This window comes from Thunnus albacares, chromosome 1 (assembly GCF_914725855.1).
Source record: "Thunnus albacares chromosome 1, fThuAlb1.1, whole genome shotgun sequence".
Lineage (NCBI taxonomy): Eukaryota > Metazoa > Chordata > Actinopteri > Scombriformes > Scombridae > Thunnus > Thunnus albacares.
The window spans coordinates 39,157,788-39,175,130 of record NC_058106.1 but is presented as its reverse complement, the minus strand read 5'-3'; the positions used below and the strand labels follow the sequence as shown (position 1 = coordinate 39,175,130).

At 40.2% G+C, this 17,343-nt stretch overlaps 2 protein-coding genes across 2 annotated transcripts in view; both read left to right on the top strand.

The window, feature by feature from the left end:
* The window catches only part of LOC122986896 (NLR family CARD domain-containing protein 3-like), a 1,497,050-nt gene that overhangs the window by 992,324 nt on the left and 487,383 nt on the right, over positions 1-17,343 (top strand). The window lies entirely within an intron of this gene.
* On the top strand, positions 9,003-16,849 carry LOC122986883 (NLR family CARD domain-containing protein 3-like). The gene is given in 9 exon segments (XM_044358374.1): positions 9,003-9,109; positions 9,243-9,321; positions 9,497-9,722; positions 9,978-11,772; positions 11,872-12,045; positions 12,148-12,321; positions 14,891-15,064; positions 15,287-15,333; positions 16,042-16,849. Coding segments are annotated over 9 exon segments (3,285 nt in total). The 5' UTR covers positions 9,003-9,044; the 3' UTR covers positions 16,593-16,849.

The window sequence follows — 17,343 nt, the reverse complement described above, 5'->3', positions numbered from 1 at the left end:
CCTGCATCATTTTTAATCATTTCCCTTTCTGTTGAGCCGACACTCCTCCCAATAATTGTGTTTTCCCTGCTCGTCCATATTTACCGAGCGCTGAGCTGCTGTTTGCCTTCAGCGTGGAGGCTGAGCGGGGTCAGAGGTCAGAGGAGCGGCTGGCTAAACAGATCTGTTCATTAGCAAACAGCCGTTCACAACACTCAGCGACGTCATCCATCACAGAAACGCTTACAGCAGCAGCAACGAGCCGCTTCAACAGTCTGAGAGGAGGTTTGTCACCATCGTACACATAAAGACACCTTATTTAAAATAATCCTTAAATAAACCACACAATTTAAAACACAATTAACTAATTAAAACATAAATTAAGTACATAAATGACTGTAACAAACAGAAACATAGTTGTGAAAAGGAGAGTCTTCACGTGGTGGAAGAAGTACTCAGATCCTTTTCTTCAGTTAAACAACAATGTAAAAATACTCCATTACAAGTAAAAGTCCTGCAGTTAAAATCCTACTCAAGTAAAAGTACATAAGTATTATCAGCTAAATTTAATTAAAATATACATATTCTGCTTTTTGTGTTTTTTTTCATACTGTTATGATGTTGAAAGATAATTCTGGTGATTTTCTATATTTTTCTTATTATATCAGCAAATTTCATGTGCAGAGCCAAACCAACAATGAACTGATCTAATAACAAGTATTGTGTGTGTATCCAAAGTCTGAAGTGGTGGAAAGTAACTAAGTGCATTTTCTCAAGTACTGTACTTAAGTACAGACTTAGACAGACTAATAACAGTGGTTCCTCCAAAACCATGAAAATATACAATAAAAACATAATAAGACTATAAAAGACATTAAAAGTGATGCTACTATACATCCAGTTCAGACCAAAATAAAGGATGGATGCTAAAAGCAAAGAAAACAAGAAGAAGAATAAAGATGAGAAAAAATAAAGTGTTGAGCTGTGTTAGGTACAAAGAGACAGTTTATAATGTGTTAGAATTAAGAGCATTTATTGCACAGGAGATAAATGGAAACTTGGACCTGTTGCACCTCACTTTTGAAAAGCTGAATCTCTGTCAGAGGGCAGGATGGTCTGGATTTGACAGGATGGATTCAGCCTTTGTGTTATAAATATCTCTCACTGAGAATGTTGCTTTTACTCGCTGCCTTGACAGTGTTTCCTGATTGATTCCTGTTTCATACATTTAAATTCCCATAACAACAGATCAGTGAGAAGGTCAAATATTTAACCTCTACAGAAAAGCCTTCGTCACATCAGTGTCAATGTCAATGACCATATCTTTGGTTCTGGAAATGTTTACTCTGAGGAATGTATCATCTGGGAGCAGCAATGGAAAAAGCTCAGTTACCTTTAGATTTGACTGTGAACGTGGAAGAGAGAGGAGTAACTAATCAGAGGATCTGAGGGGTTGGGATGTAGAATATGGACTGAAGAGATCAGAGACCTTCTGTAGGCTGCTGCCAAAGAATTTAGAGAGACCTTTCTCATCAGCTGCAGATTCTGTTTGAGTTTAATGAATCAATAAGAAGGGGGTGCAGAGAACAGAGATATTTATGTCTGACACATAGTCTGAGTGTTGTTGTTGGTCAGAGATACTAACAGCAGCTGATGATGCTGAGCTGATCTTTAGCTCATAAGATGTTCAGTTGGCTCCATCTAGTGGACAAATAGTAGAACTGATGTGTGATTTCTCTGACACTGACTGGGTCCCTGCTACAAGTTAGAGTAGTTTTGACGTCACACTGATGTTTATTTAGATGTGGACTCTGGAGTTATGAGGATGTGATGGCGTCCTCAGATTAAATGTATACAGCAACCCAGAACAAAACATTGAATGTTTCTGCAAACCACAGAAATGTTGAATATCTACGTTTCAACACGTATATATTATGTATCATATCAACATTTCTACAAACATAGCATATTAATATTTCTACCCATTGAATAATGATGTTTTATGGTGTGACAATGCTGTGGTTAAGGTCTGGTTAGGTTTAGGCACAAAGACCACTTGGTTAGGGTTAGGGAAAGATTGTGGTTTAGGTTAAAATGAAATAAAAAATAAAATAAAAACGGCCGATGTCTCACTAAAAACATACAGTTTTGCCGGTTTAAATGGGGAGCAGGCATTGGTTTCAAGGTGGCCTCGAACCGTTTACTAATCATCCACCGACCCCTCCTCCTCCTAATAGGAAAGTCAGCTCATATAGATCGCATGTGTACTACGTCACTTTAAAAATGTTGGGATGATACGTTTTGTTGACATTTTGATATGATACGTATTGTTGAAATGTTAATATGCTATGTATGATATGTGTTGAAATGTAGATATTCAGCGTTTCTGTGGTTTGCAGAGACGTACAATGCCAACGTTTTATTCTGGCGACCAGGCTGCACACGGACACCAGGACTGACGAGGGAGAATGAGCAGCTTCTTCTCTCCTGATGTTTCCTCAACACATGAAGGTGGAAAGTGTCTGTAAGTTGACCTGAAGTGACTTCAGCAGGTGAGAATCCTACCAGAGAAATCTTTAAATGTCTGATGAAAATGAGCACTTTGATCACATTGTGTTGAATCTGTTAGACTGGACAGTAGAAATGTTTCTGGATGATGATTGTCTGTTTCACAATATTTATTTAATCCTTCAGGTTTTACAGAAGATTTTGAATTGTTTCTTTATGAGTTAAAAGGCCAGTTTGAGAATGAGTTCCTTGTATTATTGTTAGTGGTTCTCAGGTTGAACCAGCAGCACTTTGATTATAATCTGAGCTCATGTCATCAGTGTAAAATGCAGAGAATGTCAGAACTGGTCAGACAACTTGGATTAAATTGGCTGTGGTGCATTTTAATCCAAAAGACCTCAACGATTGATTAGTTAACATCTGTTATCACATGACATTTTGATAGAGCATTTCTCATCCACTGTCTTCTTACTGATTTTCATTCTGCTTCTGCTTCTTATGTTGAAGATTAAAGAGGCATCATGGTGGCTCAGTGGTTCGCACTATTTCCTCATGGTAAGGAGGTCAGGGGTTTGAATCCTGGCCGTCCTAGTTCCTTTCTGTGTTGAGTTTGCATATTGTTTATGTAGGTTTCCACTGGGTTCTCCGGTTTCCTCCCACCATCAAAAGACATGTATATTAGGGTTAATACTCCTTTCAGTGTCTCACAACATTGGCCCAGGGTGCTGTACTGTGGCTGCCCACTGCTCCTAGTGTATAGGATGGGTCAAATGAAGAAGATCAACTCCGTACAATGTATATGTGTGCTTATAAATAAGAAGGTAAAGAACATTGTGAATTGCAACAGATATTTTAGTGATTAGACTAAGTCAACGTGAGGTATCTTCATAAGTGTAAGCCCTTATGAAGACAGGAGATAAGACAGGATCTGGAGTCTTGATGCTGGTGGTGGAGGAATGAGCCGGTTGAAGGGACCTATCGTTGGGTCATTCTGGGTGACATGGAGAACATAGTGGTGATGGGGAGCAGGTGGGTTGCACAATAGTAGGTCTGAAAGGCAGATTTTAGAATTGCAACAATATTTAACAAGCAGCACTAAGGGTCTGATTGGTTGGAGTGACACAGATAGAAAGAGTATTGGTCAGGTATGGTGATAATAGAATTGTGAATGAAGGCATGTTGACAGCATGGAAAGTGGACGTGACAGAGAAATAGAACAGAAGAAGATAGCAGTGTTAAACCATGATATTTGAAGGAAGAGTGTGATGATAGAGATCTTCCTTATTGAACTTATGCCAAAGCTTTGCTTGAGTAAAATATCATGGTTACTTTTCAGCTCTCCAAAGGCCAAACACCGGATTCAAAGACACCTTTAAATTAATTTAATTTATTAGAAAATTTGAAGCTGAAAATATACTCAGAGATGTAAGATGGTTGCGTTTTGGATAAAATGCTTCACAGCCAAGTTGATGAGTGATGTTGTTGGTCAGAGATACTAACAGCTGATCTTTAACTCATTAGATGTTCAGATGGCTCCATCTAGTGGACAGATAGTAGAACTACATCATGTGATGTGCAATATCTCTGACACTTACTGGGTTTCTGCAACAGGTTAGACTGGTTTTGACGTTACTCTGATGTTTATTTAGATGTGGACTCTGGAGTTATGGGGATGTGATTGCGTCCTCAGATCAAATGCACACAGATACGAGGACTGACGAGGATAATGAGCAGCTTCTTCTCTCCCAATGTTTCCTTGACACATGAAGGTGGAAAATGTCTATAAGTTGACCTGAAGCGACTTCAGCAGGTGAGAATCCTACCAGAGAAATCTGTAAATGTCTGATGAACGATTGCTTTGATCACATTGTGTTGACTCACTGTTTGACTGGACAGTAGAAATGTTTCTGGATGATGATTGTCTGTTTCACAATATTTATTTAATCCTTCAGGTTTTACAGAAGATTTTGATTCTTGATGATTTGTTTCTTTATGAGTTAAAGGAGAGCAGTTTGAGAATGATTTTCTTTTATTATTGTTAGTGGTTCTCAGGTTGAACCAGCAGCACTTTGATTATAATCTGAGCTCATGTCATCAGTGTAAAATGCAGGGAATGTCAGAACATGTCAGACAACTTGGATCAAATTGGCTGTGGTACATTTTAATCCAAAAGACCTCAACAACTGTTCAGTCAACTAACCAAGTAAGATGATGAACAGGTGAACGTTTCTTATCCACTGTCTTCTTACTGATTTTCATTCTGCTTCTGCATCTTGTGTTGAAGATTAAAAAGGCATCATGGTGGCTCAGTGGTTCGCACTATTGCCTCACAACAAGAAGGTCCTGGGTTTGAACCCTGGCCATCCTAGTTCCTTTTTGTGTTGAGTTTGCATATTGTCTCCGTGTTTGTGTAGGTTTCCACCGGGTTCCCTGGTTTCCTCCCACCATCAAAGGACATGTATGTTAGGCTTAATACTCCAGTCAGTGCCTAAGAATATTGGCCCAGAGTGCTGTACTGTGGCTGCACACTGCTCATAGCATATAGGATGGGTCAAATGAAAAGGGTCAACTCTGTTTCAATATATGTGAGTGCTTAAAAATAAGAAGGTAAAGAACAAAATGAAGAAGGAATGAAGAAATGAAGGAAAGGCAGCAGAAGGTTTGGAATGAAGATAAAACAAAGTCAAAAAGTATAACCAAAATTCCAGTAAACTACAGTTCAATAAGGTGAGATTAATTGAAAATGAATAACAATGTTCATTGTGAATTGGAACAGATATTTTAGCGATTAGACTCAGTCGATGTGAGGTATCTTCATAAGCGTAAGCCCTTATGAAGATAGGAGATAGGACAGGATATGGAGTCTTGACGCTGGTGGTGGAGGAATGAGTCAGCAGATGGTTGATGGACCTTTAGTTGGGTCTCTCTGGACGATGTGGAGGACATGATGGTGATGGGGAGGAGGTGGATTGAACAACACTAGGTCTGAAAACAGATTTCAGAATTGTAAAGATATTTAAAGAGCAGCACTAAGGGTCTGATTGGCAGGAGGAACGTAAGTAGAAAGATCATTGGTCAGGTCTGGTGATGACAGAATTGTGAATGAAGGCATTTTGACAGCATGGAAAGTGGAAGTGACAGAGAAATAGAACAGAAGAAGATAGCAATGTTCGCCCATGACATTTGAAGGCAGAGTGTGATGTTAGAGATCTTCCTTTTTGAACTTCCGCCAAAGCTTAATTTGAGTAAAATATCATGGTTACTTTTCAGCTCTCCAAAGGCCAAACACCGGATTCGAAGACACCTGTAATGGTGTAATTTAGTAGAAAATTTTAAGCTGAAAATAAACTAATGGTTGTGTTTTGGATAAAATGTATCACAGCCAAGTTGATCCAAGCTGCTGAGTGATGTTGTTGGTCAGAGATACTAACAGCTGATCTTTAGCTCACTAGATGTTCAGTTGGCACCATCTAGTGGACAGATAGTAGAACTATATCACTATATGTGATGTGTGATTTCTCTGACACTGACTGGGTTTCTGCCACAGGTTAGACTGGTTTTGACGTCACTCTGATGTTTATTTAGATGTGGACTCTGGAGTTATGAGGATATGATTGCATACTCAGATCAAATGCACACAAACACCAGGACTGACAAGGGAGAATGAGCAGCTTCTTCTCTCTCAATGTTTCCTTGACACATGAAGGTGGAAAGTGTCAATAAGTTGACCTGAAGCAACTTCAGCAGGTGAGAATCCTACCAGAGAAATCTGTAAATGTCTGATGAACGTTCACTTTGATCACATTGTGTTGAATCACCGTTTGACTGAACAGTAGAAATGTTTCTGGATGATAATTGTCTGTTTCACGATATTCATTTAATCCTTCAGGTTTTACAGATGATTTTGATTCTTGATGATTTGTTTCTTTATGAGTTAAAGGAGAGCAGTTTGAGAATGATTTCTTGTGATTGATTTCCTTGTATTATTGTTAGCAGTTCTCAGGTTGAACCAACAGCACTTTGATTATAATCTGAGCTCACATGATCAGTGAAAAATGCAAAGTGTCAGAACTGGTCGGACAGCTTGGATCAACTTGGCTGTGATGCATTTTAATCCAAAACACAACCATCTTCCAACACTGAGACAGACTTGGTTTGACTGAAAGCTCTTTTGCAGTCCATGTTGTGAACTGTGCCAGAGGCTGCAGAGTCCTTAGATGGACCTGGTCAGTGTGTCTGATGGGAAGAGCTGCTGCTTCCCTGTTTTCTACAGTTTTTGTAACATGTTAGAGAGACGAATGAGAACTAATGTGTCCTGTGACGAAACTTTGTTGCAGTGACTGAGTGCATCTCTCCCAGCAGCTGCTTCTCTGTTATGGATCAGTGTGAGGACAGACAGGAGGGAGTCCCTCCCTCTAAAAGCTCTCTGTGTGGGGAACATGACAGCCAGACCAAAACTCAGAGGTGAGATGAGGATCTCTAACTGTCCATGACTGTTCTCCACTCACATCATTCCACCATCATTATTTACACTCACTGTCAGATCAGACACTCAACTACTGAATAATAACTCAGAAAGAACTACTAACTTTCTGAGTAAACAAAGGCCTCAACAACAGATTTGTCAACTAATCAACTAAGATGAGACAGCATCTTTCATCAGATGACATTTTGATTAACAGGAGAACATTACTCATCCACTGTCTTTTTACTGATTTTCATTCTGCTTCTAAAATTTCAGCTGCTGACAATCTGGTCAAAATTCATCTTTTTTAAACCCTTTTAATTGTTGATTGTTTGTTTGTATCAGGATGCCGCAGCAGAGAGCAGACTCTCCTGAACCCAGCTGTGTGTCTATGAAGAGTGACTGGTCTATGGATCGCGATATTGATGTTAAAGATGGACAACCTGCTGATGTAAGGTAAGAATTTGAAACTGAAGTTTGTTATTATCTGACTCTCCTGAGAAGAGGAATCAATATATTGTTTCAGAAGTGACATCAAGGTGTACACCTGAGAAACAGTCACATGTCAAAGAGTTCAGTCTTATAAGACACTAACATTGTCACTATATCAATATGTGTGTGTAACAGCAGCTAACTTGGATGTGTCTGTCTTAAGCTAACTTCAAAGATGGACCCTGCTGAGCAAAGGTCAGAATATTGATCTCAGGATTGATAAACTGAGTATACAGATTTATAATTGAAAGAAAGGATTGTTAGACACAAGAATGTTTTTCATTGACGGACGATGAGAAAAATTCTAAAATGGCTCATTAAAGACAAATCAAAGAAATAAATAAAATGAGATACAATGCACGTTATGTATACGTGTTTCCTTTTCATGCAAGTGTTTACTGTGTCATAATTAACTGAAAAACCTTTGGTAAAGAGACAATGAATGGTTTCTCGGGACACATTAAAATCAAATCAGAACACAAAAAACAAAGTGAAAAGGTGTTTTACATTTCAGAGTTTGTTGTCTTGTCTTTTTATTCATGCAGCACAATCCATCTCATTAAAACTGCAAACAGTCCCTCACAAATGTAACTAAACATGCAGTCAGTAGTTCTGTCCCTCAGCCCACAGGCAATGGTTTCATTGTCAAAGGCTGTCTGTCATGTTTGACTTCACCTCGTCTCGTGTTGATAAGCTCCGCCCATGGCACTGCCTCCAAGCTGTGATTGGACAGCTGATAATTTTTCAGTTTAACAGGAACATCTTCATCTCAAAAAGACTCAGCTCCCTCTTTCACAGAGCTTCTTATTCAATGTTGGCAGGTGTTTGCTGCCCTCTGCAGGACAACACTGATATGCAACACACCTCCTCACTTTGTTTTCTGTGGTCTGATTTATTTTTTTCTTTTTCACTGTTTTTATTTCATCTTATTCAATTTAACAGACAATACATTGATATAATTACAATATTAATCCACCTGGTCCCAACCTCTTTATAGCTCACAATCATGTACCCGGCCAGCTCCATCAGGCACACCTTATACCTAGTTTAATTCCTTCTTCTTCCCCCTCATCTCTTCCAAACAAATAAACAACACTAAAAAAGAGGACAATGGGGAAAAAAAGGATATTTTCCTTTTTTCTCTTACAGATCAAGAGGGCAATATGCTAAATGACCCCATTTGAATCAGAAAATGTTTAGAAGATGTATGGATCACCTTGTACCTCCTCTTACAGAATCTGTACAGAGTAACAACAGAGCTCCTTGATGTTGTGTTCATCCATCTGAAGAGTGGACTGGGATGTTTATAGTTCCATCTTTAGTTATTGAGGTTGGCACAGATTATTACTGAGCCATAGAACTCCTGTGAAACATCCTCACTTCCTTCTTCTTCTGTTGACTCATAACCAAGTCGCCTGCCATCCTCTTTTCATCACTGAAGGAATTTCAACTCATCAGTTTCTCTGTTCTGACAGATTTCTATGAAATTCTGGTATTTAAACTGATAATTACTCCTTCATTTCTTTGGCTTTCTCACTGTTTTAATTGTAAAAGGATGCAGCAGCAGAGAGCAGACTCTCCTGTACCCAGCTGTGTGTCCATGAAGAGTGACCGGTCTATGGATTGCGATATTGACTTTAAAGATGGACAACCTGCTGATCACAGGTAAGAATTTGACATAAAGTAATCAGAGCAGCATTTACAGGGGTTCATTTTGTCATCATGACTGAACACATTTAATAAGCTGTGTGCAGATTTGAGCCATTAAATGTCCTTAAACATGATGTTTTCTCCACAGAGTTCAGCAGAAGAGCTCAGAGGTTCCAAGTGATCAGTCTGCCCAGCAGCATCAAACACACCTGGACCCCATATTCAGGGTGTGTACATGTACAAACACACCATCATCCACAGATGAAATACTAAAGTACCATTCAGGTCCTGACAGTGTCCATGCTGCTGTGTTTAGACCAGCAGGCCCTCAGATTGACAGATGAATCACATGTTGTGTTTTACCATTTTAAATTAAATGTTCGGTTTATCTTTCTGTTCCAGCTGCTGGAGGAGAACATTGTCACTTTTGTGAAGACCGAGCTGAAGAGAGTCCAGAGGGGTCTGAGTCCAGATTACGCAGAAGGCTTAGAGAGTCAGAGTGAGGATGAGGAGGTGTTGAACAGTGAGGAGGAAGAGCAGAGGAGGAGCAGCAGAGAGGCATTTCTGAAGATCACACTGCACTTCCTGAGGAGAATGAAGCAGGAGGAGCTGGCTGACCGTCTGCAGAGTGGTAAGAGGATTTTAACAGATTTAACATGATGGAGAGGAAATGGAGGCAACATGAGAGAGATTTAAATTTCAAATAATAAGTAATAAGTAAATATGCTGCACACATCTGCATCAGATCAGTGGCTGTTTGTCCCCCACTGATGAGCTGAATAAAACTTATGGAGGAGGAATATACAGACACACTTACATGTTCAGATTCCTAGACTTTCTGTAGGATCCACTCACTGATTTAAATTGTCGTTTGTTCATTCAGGAACTCGTGCTGCACAGTGTCAACGTAAACTCAAGTCTAACCTGAAAGGGAAGTTCCAGTGTGTGTTTGAGGGGATTGCCAAAGCAGGAAACCCAACCCTTTTGAATCAGATCTACACAGAGCTCTACCTCACAGAGGGAGGGACTGAAGAGGTCAATGATGAACATGAGGTCAGATAAATTGAAAGAGCATCCAGGAAACCAGAAAGACCAGAAACAACCATCAGACATGAAGACATCTTTAAAGCTTCACCTGGAAGAGATGAACCAATCAGAACAATGATGACAAAGGGAGTGGCTGGCATTGGGAAAACAGTCTTAACACAGAAGTTCACTCTGGACTGGGCTGAAGACAAAGCCAACCAGGACATACAGTTCACATTTCCATTCAGTTTCAGAGAGCTGAATGTGCTGAAAGAGAAAAAGTACAGCTTGGTGGAACTTGTTCATCACTTCTTTACTGAAACCAAAGAAGCAGGAATCTGCAGGTTTGAAGAGTTCCAGGTTGTGTTCATCTTTGACGGTCTGGATGAGTGTCGACTTCCTCTGGACTTCCACAAGAATGAGATCCTGACTGATGTTACCCAGTCCACCTCAGTGGATGTGCTGCTGACAAACCTCATCAGGGGGAAACTGCTTCCTTCTGCACGCCTCTGGATAACCACACGACCTGCAGCAGCCAATCAGATCCCTCCTGAGTATGTTGACATGATGACAGAGGTCAGAGGGTTCACTGACCCACAGAAGGAGGAGTACTTCAGGAAGAGATTCACAGATGAAACGCAGGCCAGCACAGTCATTTCCCACATCAAGATATCACGAAGCCTCCACATCATGTGCCACATGCCAATCTTCTGCTGGATCACTGCTACAGTTCTCGATGTGTTGAAAAGCGGAAAGAGAGGACAGCTGCCCAAGACCCTGACTGAGATGTACATCCACTTCCTGGTGGTTCAGACCAAACTGAAGAACGTCAAGTTTGATGAAGGAGCTGAGACAGATCCACACTGGAATGCTGAGAACAGGAGGATGATTGAGTCTCTGGGAAAACTGGCTTTTGAGCAGCTGCAGAAAGGCAACCTGATCTTCTATGAGTCAGACCTGACAAAGTATGGCATCGATATCAGAGCAGCGACAGTGTTCTCAGGAGTGTTCACACAGGTATTTAAAGAGGAGAGCAGGCTGTACCAGTACAAGGAGTTCTGCTTCATCCATCTGAGCATTCAGGAGTTTCTGGCTGCTCTTCATGTCCACCTGACATTCATCAATTCTGGAATCAACCTGCTGGCAGAAGAACAAACAACATCAAGGTTACCTGAAGTGTTCAGAGGCAAATCAGCATGTTTCTACCAGAGTGCTGTGGACGAGGCCTTAAAGAGTCCAAATGGCCACCTGGACTTGTTCCTTCGCTTCCTCCTGGGTCTTTCACTGCAGTCCAATCAGGCTCTCCTACGAGGTCTGCTGACACAGACGGGAAGTAGCTTACAGGCCAATCAGAAAGCAGTTGAGTATATCAAGACGAAGATTAGTGAGAATCTATCTGAAGAGAGAAGCATCAATCTGTTCCACTGTCTGAATGAACTGAATGATTGTTCTCTGTTGGAGGAGATACAACATTACATGAGTTCAGGAAGTCTCTCCAGAAAGAAACTGTCTCCTGCTCAGTGGTCAGCTCTGTGCTTCATCATACTGTCATCAGGAAAAGATCTGGATGTGTTTGACCTGAAGAAATACTGTGCTTCAGAGGAGGCTCTTCTCAGGCTGCTGCCAGTGGTCAAAGCCTCCAACAAAGCTTTGTATGTGAACACAGAATTATCCAGATTAATGAATTATATTTTTTGCTCAAGGAAGAAAACTAATTTTTGTTTTCTTTTGTTCTGGTAATTCTTCTTCAGGCTGAGTGGCTGTAACCTTTCAGAGAGAAGCTGTGAGGCTCTGTCCTCAGCTCTCAACTCCCAGTCCTGTAGTCTGAGAGAGCTTGACTTGAGTAACAACAACCTGCAGGCTTCAGGAGTGGAGCTGTTGTCTGTTGGACTGGAGAGTCCACACTGCAGACTGGAAACTTTCAGGTTAGTGTTCGAATGTTTGAAAATGATGACCCTGTTATCTTTTATTCACTTCATATATAAATGATGTGACTAGACTGCTTAAAATTCTTAAACCATCTTCAGGCTGAGTGACTGTAACCTCTCAGAGAGAAGCTGTGCAGCTCTGTCTTCAGTTCTCAGCTCCCAGTCCTCTAGCCTGAGAAAACTGGATCTGAGTAACAATGACCTGTGGGATAAAGGAGTGGAGCTACTGTCTGCAGGACTGAAGAGTCCACATTGTACACTGGAAACTCTCAGGTCATTAATTACTATGTATTTAAAGTAATATTTTGTCTTTCTCCCAGTTTCTAGTGTAGAGGAAGAGTTTTTGATCCTAAAAAGGTTATGTGTGCTGTCTGAGCTGAAGTGTTGTAATATCAAGTATACAGTAAGTAAAACTCCTTTCATGCTAACATATGAGTCAGGATATATGTTTCTGTCATTTAATCTTCAATGAAGACTCAGTGGGCATAAAGTCATGAAAATCTAGTATAATGGAAAGAATAACAGAAAACATACAACACAGAATTATTGTCATGTCCTCTACATGCAGGTAAACATACAAAGCACATCTGCTGCTCAGGAATTGTTGCATGTCATTTTCTTTACATTTAAAATGTTTTTGGAAAATACTACAAATGAAATGTTTAATCACTGAATGAAATTAAATCAGAAATAGAGTATGATGGAAGATGCTAAGGGCCAAATCCACAAGAGGATTGTGTGGCTTTTGTGACTGCTAAACCTGTGCAAATGAGACAAAAAGATAGCGGATAATTCACAAAGCATCCACACAGGATGAAATGCAGTGCAAAATGTGCTGCCAAGCAGTGCATATATGTTACGTTTGCATGTATGTAAATTAGATAATATTCATAGATTTGGTGCAAAATTGCCCCTTTCTATGCAAATAAGTGTTACTGCAAAAACAGTCTAATTCACATACACCGGTGCTAATAGCCACACACAGTTAGGGTGGAGTTATTAGCATCTTCAGAGAATTGGTGTTAACTGCACGGACACTCACTCGTCATTCACTTTCCCTCTCTGTCTTTCTCCCTTCAAATCTTGCTTGTGAAGCTTGAATGATATTGAATTGATATTAATGGTGAAATCTACAGTCAGGGATGGGGGGGATCAAGTGAGGTTGTGGGCTTATCTCAGATTTATGGATGGGGCTCAAGATTCATCCATACAGTAAGGGGCTGCTTTATTACAAACAATTCCACTATATAAACCTGGAATCTGTGTGTAACAGCTGATCTGTGTAGATGTGCAGAATATTAATTACCATCAGATCCTGACCCATCCAGTGTTAATGAAGTTACCGCTGCTGTGCCACATGAGTAAATGCAGACAGCCTCTTTCTCAGTTTGGAGATGCACTTATTGTTTCAGCTGTTGTGTGATGCTGCAGCTAACTATGACACACAGATGGCTGTGGGCAACAATTAGAACATCAGTACTGATGTTTCTGTGAAATCCCAGATACATTCAGTGACACTGGAACAATATTATTGTAAGATACAGACATTAATCTAACATGTTTCAGACCTGCCTGAGTCACATTAATAGCTGTAGCCTATTTTCATGCACATTTCAGTAGATTATGTTATAAATGCAAAATAGTAGAGAAGAAAAACAAGAAAAATACATGAAAGTTGGTTTGTGATTGTGGAGGGCTCTGTGTCTGAGCACCTCTGCTAATTAAATACGCATAACTTGAGGGTTTAGTGCTATCTGTACTTTTCATTATGGATCAATCTATGTGCTGAAATGTGGGGAAAAGCCTGAAACACTGGAAACCGCTCTGCTCACTCAGTTAGATGCAAAAAAGAGCAAATTGCATTCAGCTGTGAAATGTTATAGGCATGTTTGGGCCGGCATATCATTAGCTCAAAATCGTTTGTGAATAGGACCTTAAAATGTAGATTTGGCCCTAAATTGGCTAATTAAATTACTGCAATCACACAGTGAACATCAGTGGAATAAAAAATATGAACTAACATAAAACATCAGTAAGTTTCTATTAAATCTTACTATCTTTAGACATGCTGTCAAACAATATTAAACTTTAAAGAATTTTTTTCTGCTAAAGTAAAAAGAGAATGGCATCAGATTAAACCCTGAGCTTCAGCAACTGCAGCCTCCAGCAGGAACATGTGCTTTCTCTCCTACTACTAACCTAAATGTATCTGCATGACACCAACATACAGCAGGGGCGCCGAGTGTAACACACACAACAAACATAAAGGCCTGAAGTACTGTTTATTGAGTTTAGTTCTGGAATGAGAGAGAGAGTGGATGCACTGGAGATGGGATCTTTGGATATATTTTTTTAAATCAAAACGACTAGCTAGCTGTCAACTGCTATCTGCTACCTGCCACTGTTACCAACATTCCAAAGGAGAAACTGCACTGAGGAAACTAACAGAAAAGTTATTTTGTGAAGACAAGATGAGAAATATAGGGGTCCTTGTTGGTGGTATTCTCTCTCTCTCTCTCCATGAACTGGTGTGATGGTGTGCAACCACTGTTTGTGGTGGCCTCTCCTAGTTCCAGCTATGCAGTGTCTTTGTCCATGTCTATGTCTACAACTGTGTCAACATGTGGCATGCAGGAGAAATATGTCTATGATCGTCAGTTTCTTTTGGACATTCATAACAAAGACTTTTGCTATGAGAAATACTAGCTGAGAGAGCTAAATCAGCTGAGTGCGCTTGAACAGCATTTCGGTTTTTGTGTAAACAAAATGACATTAAACTAAATCTTGAATCTAAATCTTGAATCTTTTTAAACTCATTAGATCAACTCTTGTGTGTGTTCAGTCTGTCAGGATGTCTGATCACAGAGGAAGGCTGTGCTTCTCTGGCCTCAGCTCTGAGGTCCAACTCCTCCCATCTGAGAGAGCTGGATCTGAGCTACAATCATCCAAGAGATCCAGGAAAGCAGCTGCTGTCTGCTGGACTGGAGGATCCACACTGGAGATTGGACGCTCTCAGGTATGGACGGACAGGTGGACACTATTAGGTATGGAATGACAGGTGGACACTCAGGTATGGACAGACAGGTTGACAGTCTCAGATATGCACAAACAGATGGACACTCTCAGGTATAGACAGATGGACGGACACTCTGACTAACTGAGGGACTCTGGTTCATGTTTAATGGTGGATAGCAGTGAAGGTGTGTGAAGTTGATTGTGACTTTGTGTCTTCTTCCAGGGTGGACCATAGTGGACTGCAGAGACTGAAACCTGGTCTGAGGAAGTGTGAGTGTGTTTTCAGTTTGATTCATGAGAACTTTGAGAAAAACTAGATGAAATATGTAAAAGAAGTTTCAAAAGCAAAATCTGTTTTGACATAAATGGGCGTGGCCTAAATGGACATTTATCTTGAACCAATGAATCCACTAAACAGAAATTTCCTTCTGTTAGTCAAAGTTCAGGAGTTAAAGGAGAAATGATTTATAAATGGCCACATGGTGGTGCTACCTGCTCCAAAATGTCACTCATGTCTCTCCTGCATTCATTCATACTGACTTCAGCTGTTTGGAGCATTTGGACAAAAATCTGTTTATAACACAGTTTGAGATGAAAATAACAGACTTGATGTGCAGTGACCTTCACTTTACACCAAACTTCATTGAAAAAACATGAATATTACTGACATCTTCACTGTCATGTTTACTGTTAATGTTCTAACTGAACTGTTGAATTTACATTTAGGCAAACATCAGACGCAGCAGGAAGGAAGTTTAAGATTGAATTTGGCAAAAAATTCTCATCAAAAGGTCCACTTACTCTGTATCTCCAAATTTTCAGTTACATCTCATGGCCTCCCTCAGTGGATGGAGTGTCTCAGTTGTCATGGAGATGGTTTAAGTTTGACTGGTTTAATTTCAGTGATTGTCAGTAAAGTTGTTAATAAATCAACAGATGATAAACTGCAGCTGTATTGTGTCTTGTTCTCTCCATCAGACGCCTGTGACCTGGACCTGGACACAAACACAACAAGCAGAAAACTCAAACTGTCTGACAACAACAGGAAGGTGATACATGTGGAGAAGTATCAGTCATATCCCGATCATCAAGACAGATTTGATATGTGTCCTCAGCTGTTGTGTAGAAATGTTCTGACTGATCGCTGTTACTGGGAGGTCGAGTATAGAGGAGACGTTTATATTTCAGTGACTTACAGAGGAATCAGCAGGCGAGGAGACAGGGATGAATGTGTGCTTGGACGGAATGATCAGTCTTGGAGACTGTACTGCTCTGATCATCGTGGTTACTCTGTCTCTCACAATAAGAGAGAAACAATCATCTCCTCCTCCTCCTCCCACTCCTCCTCCTCCTCTGCCTCTAACAGAGTAGCAGTGTATGTTGACTATCCTGCTGGCACTGTGTCCTTCTACAGAGTCTCCTCTGACACACTGATCCACCTCCACACCTTCAACACCACATTCACTCAGCCTCTGTATGCTGGGTTCACAGTCTGGTCTGGTTCCTCAGTGTCTCTGTGTCCTCTGTAAGAGGGAGAGTCTCTCCTGTGTACAGAAACTCTGCTGACTGAAGATCAGCTGCTGAAATCAAACATCACACACACTCTGCACTGTGAAGCAGATCTGTCTCAGACTCAAACTCTCAATTATTTTTCTTTCTACATGATTCATTGATTTGTCTTCATTGACTCTGCTGTTGTCAGGATCCAATGAGCAGCATGCAGCTCTATTCATGTTTTAATAAAATAACATCTGTCCAGCCTTGGAAGCCCAGAGTGTTTTTATGGTTCTCACATGTATTTTATCACACCATCATCAATAAAAACTATTCATGGTATTATTTTTGAAAGCGTCTTCACTTTACTGAAACAATAGATAATATAACAAGCTTTTAAAATACAACACATTGTTAAAGATGAAACCAGTGGTTTCCAACCTTTTTGGCTTTTGACGTCTTACAAAAAGCAGTGTGTAGTTGGGGTCACATTTCACATGTCTATGAGTTGTTAACAGCTCCACCAAATAGTGATTTTTCCCTCTAAACTTCTTACATGCTTTCATTTCAATAAATGTTCAAATGATCCAATATTTCAGCAAAAATCAAAGATTAGAGAGAAAGTCCAAAAACTGAAAACAGATTTGTGTATCAGAACTTTGTTTTTTCTTCTTTCCTCTCCCATTAATCATCTCACGACCCCTCAGATTTATCTGCTGACCCTTTGGAGGGGCCCGATCCCTAGGTTGGGAACCACTGGACTAAACTAGCTAACTGTATATAAAG